At 41.7% G+C, this 5,041-nt stretch overlaps 1 protein-coding gene across 1 annotated transcript; it reads left to right on the top strand.

Annotated features, from left to right (window-relative positions):
* Window positions 1-3,617: 3,617 nt before the first annotated feature.
* LOC109222566 lies at window positions 3,618-4,739 on the top strand (the record flags this gene model as incomplete). The annotated part of the gene is made up of 1 exon (XM_019386912.1): window positions 3,618-4,739. A coding segment is annotated over exon 1 (1,122 nt), but the record flags the coding sequence as incomplete, so codon positions are not given.
* Window positions 4,740-5,041: the final 302 nt, after the last annotated feature.

The following is a 5,041-nucleotide window of genomic DNA, read 5'->3' as shown; positions in this document are numbered from 1 at the left end:
GACCGGCTAGCTCCGCGTACTTGATAAACATGAGGAACAGCTTTGTACAGGTAAGGAGAGAGTTGGGCAGGACACACCTCATAATAGCGGCAGAAGTCGACCACCAACATTGGAAGCGGAAGTGTGTACCCCACTAGGAAGGGGTAAGCATAGAACGAGCAGAACCCGGGATGGTCGATCTGGACCCTATCTTCTCTCTTTGCCGGCACCATCTCGACATAACCAGGAATACCCCATCGTGCCCTTAAATCCGCTATTCCGATCTCCCCTATGAGGGGAGGAATATTTACCTGCTCCGCACCACCATCGGCGCTGAAATCCACCACAGCCTTCCCCGGGCGGGACAAAATTTGCTATACTGAAGGAACATCTTCGCACTCCATCGAGTCTACGTCTCCGTCTGCCGGAGCAGGGTCCCCGGCCGCCGGAGAGATAGCCGTAAGATTATCGTGAGAAGAAGTTCCTGTCATCTTTAACTCACAAAAAGAGGAGGGAGGAACTTTGAGGAAGAAGCGAGAAAGCCCAAGATTGCCGCGAGCAAAGGAGTCAAGAAGAGCTCAGACTAATAGAAAGGGAGATATTCTGGGAATTCTCTCGAAGATGAGCGATTAAGTGTGAAAACGAGTGACAAACCCCTTCAATTTATAAGACACAAATTCTCCAGGGCACAAAAACCAACGGTCGTCGCCAGAACCTGGCCGGGCATGAAACAATTCAGCTCCTTGGTAACATGCGCCACTGTGACCGCTGGTACAAAGCTACGTTTCATCTATCAACCGGCTCTTCGGTTTCGAAACCGTCGTGACGGCATAAGGGTATTAGAAAGACGCCTCCGGGCAGTTTCGAAATTTACAACACGACCAAAGAAAAACACGCGGATCTGACTCCCTCCACCGTCATAAACATTATCCGTCCGCCGAGGTCGGTAAGATACGAACCCGACGAACGGAGGGGCTAACTGTATTGGTCAAAATCTGACCACACGACCACAACAGCAATGATCCCGTCCCGACCGCCCTGCAGCAGTAATCAACAAACTCGACTTTACCTAATCGCAGTTATTTACGACATGAGCGTCGAGGTCGAGGCCTCCCCATGAGGGGAGGTCACCTCCCCGACCCGGCCCGAACGAAATATGATAAGCATGAGAAGTTTTGGGCTATAAATAGAGGGCAGAAGAACCCCTTAAGGAGGGGGAGGAGGGGATCCAGGGAAAATAGGGGAGAACTCCATGAGAGAGAGATTCCACCTCCAAGGAGGAAGAAAGAATTCGATTGTAATCTCCTGAACCTCTCCAAGGAGAGGCAGGCCGAATTTTTATAATCAATAAAAACCTCCCAGGTGTCGTTTCATTTGATTCTTCTATCTTTATGATTATGTTCTTTGATCCAGTATTAATTAGTGTTGACTACGATTTACCCCTTCATCTATATTGACTGATTTGCTTAAAAAGTATTAAACAAATTTTGACTCAAACATTAATGATTTAGACTTTCTAATTAGATAAATTTATTTAAAATTCACATACTTCTGTTTAACATCCAAACATGCATTCAGTACTTGAGTCTAGACAATCCAAGAATTATGTAATATTTCATGTACCCCTAGATAAAGATAATTAAATTTTTCCCTTGGGACATTTCACATTTGCACACTACAAGGGAAACAGCCAATGTATGCATGCATACATAGGCTAAGTTTTGGAGTATGTAAAAGATCATAGCTAGCTGTGTGAGCAAAGCTATGGTTTTGTACAGTTATATTGGTGATCAATATAAAGATTGGTTAATTACAAAAAAAAAGGGAATCAGCCAATCCATCAAAACAAAGACTAGACACAATAAATTTTAATTGACAAAAAATACAATTACTTATCCATAATACATTAATTTAGAAGTGTTGTGTTTTTTCTTTAAAGGGTGTGAGTGGGAAATGGAAGAGGCAACTTTTGGATTGCACCTCTCCATATCACCTTTCCTTTGTCTATAAATTTAAGGCTTGGCCTCATTTTTCAAATATAGAAAATCTGAAAACTTCTCCCCTCTTTTCTACAATGTTGCATTATTTTCCAAATAAATTTTAGTGTCAAGTGTGACGGTGCATCATTAGTGAATTGGTAAAACCAATTGTATTGGTAAAAAATAGACTTCACACGTGTGAAGTTTCTGATGACAAGGCGATCCATGTGGAGCAATAAAAACATGACAGCTGGTCACAAATTTACAAAGAGGTACGAAACAAAGAGGAACGAAACAACATATCCACGAGACAATTAGATGCGGGAACCTCGGTCTAATTGAGGAGTTGAAGAGACACGGTCAGAATGAACCAAGGCAGAATAAAGGGCAGATTCAAAGATCTTCAATCAATGAGCCAAACGTTACATAATCTTCACGCAACAGTTACGATTACCTATTGTAACGTTGCATTAATGATATTATTAGTCAGTAATGCTCAATCATTAAGAAGAGTAGGCGTTATATTAAGAAATTCCCTATAAAAGGGAAGAAAATATCACTTGTAGAGACACGTTCGAATCACTACTGAAATACATTTACTTCTACGCTTTCTTATTACAAGTCTAATTATTTCTATCTAATTTTCTTGATTATCAGTAACCCGAGTCTTCTAAAATATTAGCTTTGACCGAATTCCTATTTTCTAGTTAAACAAATTGGTTCTACTACCGGGAATCTGATAATCTTTCACTTTCTAAATCGATTCTTCTGTTCAAATAATCATGTCGAATGTCAACGATAACAACCAGCAAAATCAGCAACACCAGGAGAATCAACAAGATGGTGGAACTCCAGTTCCCTCAGAACGAAATTCTCCTCGACAATCCCGAGAGGGGACTCCTGACGAATCTTAGTCAAATATGAATGAGCAGCTCGACCATGAGCAAGCTATGGATGAAGCTTTGAAAAAATTAATAGCCCAACAGGTCAGTAATGCTCTTCGGGCCTTTGCTAACCAGCTGCCAGGTGTTGTGCTACCAATACCAACTCCAAACAACAACACCGTGGAAAATCCTCGCTCAGGACTCGTTAACTCAGCCAATTGAGGAACTCCTAGCGAATCTCGAGATGGAGGGTCAGGTAACCCAATTAATTCTGATTTACAAAGTTTAGTACTAACCTTGCAGAAACAGCTCAAGGAGCAGAACAATCGCATAGAGCAGATACATGGAGTGTCGCCTGTAATCAACGGAATAGACATGGACAAATACTATCAACAACCTTGGAAGCCAAGTGTCGCTCCTTTACCAATTCCAAAGAAGTTCAAGATGCTCGATATTCCGAAATACGATGGGACATCTGATCATCGGGATCACGTGACTGCATTCGAGACCGGTGTAAAAAGCAACGACTTGACCAAGCAAGAAATTGAATCAGTATTGGTCAAAAAATTCGGAGAATTACTCACTAAGGGAACATTAACATGGTATTCTCTTTTACCCGAAAATTCTATAGATTCTTTTGCTGAGCTTGCAGATTCATTTATCAAAGCACACTCGGGAGCTCAAAAAGTCGAAAAAAGAATGGAGGACATTTTCAAAATAAAGCAAGGAGATGTGGAGCTGCTCAAGGAATTCGTAGACAGATTCCAGCGTGAGGATGATGTTGCCACATGTACCTGATAACTGGGCAGCTATGGCATTTGCCAGTAATCTAAATGAAAGAAGTTCAGAAGCCACGAGGAGACTCAAGGAAAGTTTACGAGAGTTTCCAGCAACAACTTGGAATGATGTTTATAACAGATACAACACAAAGCTACGGATAGAAGAAGATACCATCATTCAATCTCGAAGGGATGAAAGGGTAAGTTCAAGGCGAGCTGAAACTGAAAAAAGGTCCGGTAAAAACAGGTGCGAACTTTACATAAGACCAGCAGGAAGAGACTCGCGTTCAAAACAGGAAAACCCAAGGTATGATTCTAGATCAAAAGACAGAGAGTCAGGATCGTTATCAAGGTTTGGCAAGGAACGAAACATGCGGGATACACGAGATGATGATAGAAGCTCGAAAGCAAAGATCGGAGGTTACAGTTTTAATGTTAGCACATCCGAGTTGGTAGCTATTTTAAGGAGCATGGGGGACAAGGTACGCTGGCCAAAAGAAATGAGATCAAACCCGAACAGGCGAAATCCAAATTTTTGGTGCGAGTTTCACAATGATCACGGTCATAAAACGGCGGATTGCAGGTTATTACAAGGTGAAGTAGAACATTTATTAAAACAAGGGTATTTAACTGAATTGTTTAGTGAAAAAGGAAAGCAAGCATATATGAAGAATAGGCAGGAACCATCAAAGCCTCCTTCACCAAAAAGGATAGTTAATGTCATAAGTGGAGGAGAAGAGATTAATGGCGTAACATTCTCGGCAGCAAAGGAAGTGTCAAAAATTACAATTACCCACAAGAAGCGAGTTCGACAGGTTTTGGAAGAAGATAGTATCATATTTGCTGATGCAGATGCAGATGGCGTGCTAACCCCGCATAATGATGCACTGGTAATATCTTTACATGCACATGACATTAATGTAAAACGAGTTTTGATTGACCCAGGTAGTTCGGTGAATATCATTCTGTTGAGAGTGGTGAATGAGATGCAAGCTGATGATAAGCTGATACCCAAGGCTCATACTTTGTCCAGTTTTGAATACTCGAGCGTCGTGACAAAAGACGAGATAATACTCACCACATTCGTAGAAGAAGTAGTCAAAGACACCAAATTTCAAGTAGTAGAAATGGATATGGCTTACAATATGATTCTTGGTAGACCATGGATTCATGAGATGGATGTTGTTTCATCCACTTTGCATCAAGTTATCAAATTCCCTTCACCATGGGGAATACGGCAAATACGTAGTGACCAACAAGCGTCTCGAAGCATTAATTCCGTAGCAGATGCAAGCGCAAAAAGCGAAGACAAATAGCAATCACATAACCAAGTTGAGGATGCTGCAACGCAAACCTCAACTAAGCATGGGCGAACAGATGTAGACTCGAGGCCTGACACCATCTAAGAACCAGAAGAAAA

The sequence above is a fragment of the Nicotiana attenuata genome, unplaced genomic scaffold, assembly GCF_001879085.1.
Source record: "Nicotiana attenuata strain UT unplaced genomic scaffold, NIATTr2, whole genome shotgun sequence".
NCBI lineage: Eukaryota > Viridiplantae > Streptophyta > Magnoliopsida > Solanales > Solanaceae > Nicotiana > Nicotiana attenuata.
The sequence above is the reverse complement of the archived record's forward strand: the minus strand, read 5'-3'. Positions and strand labels throughout refer to the sequence as shown.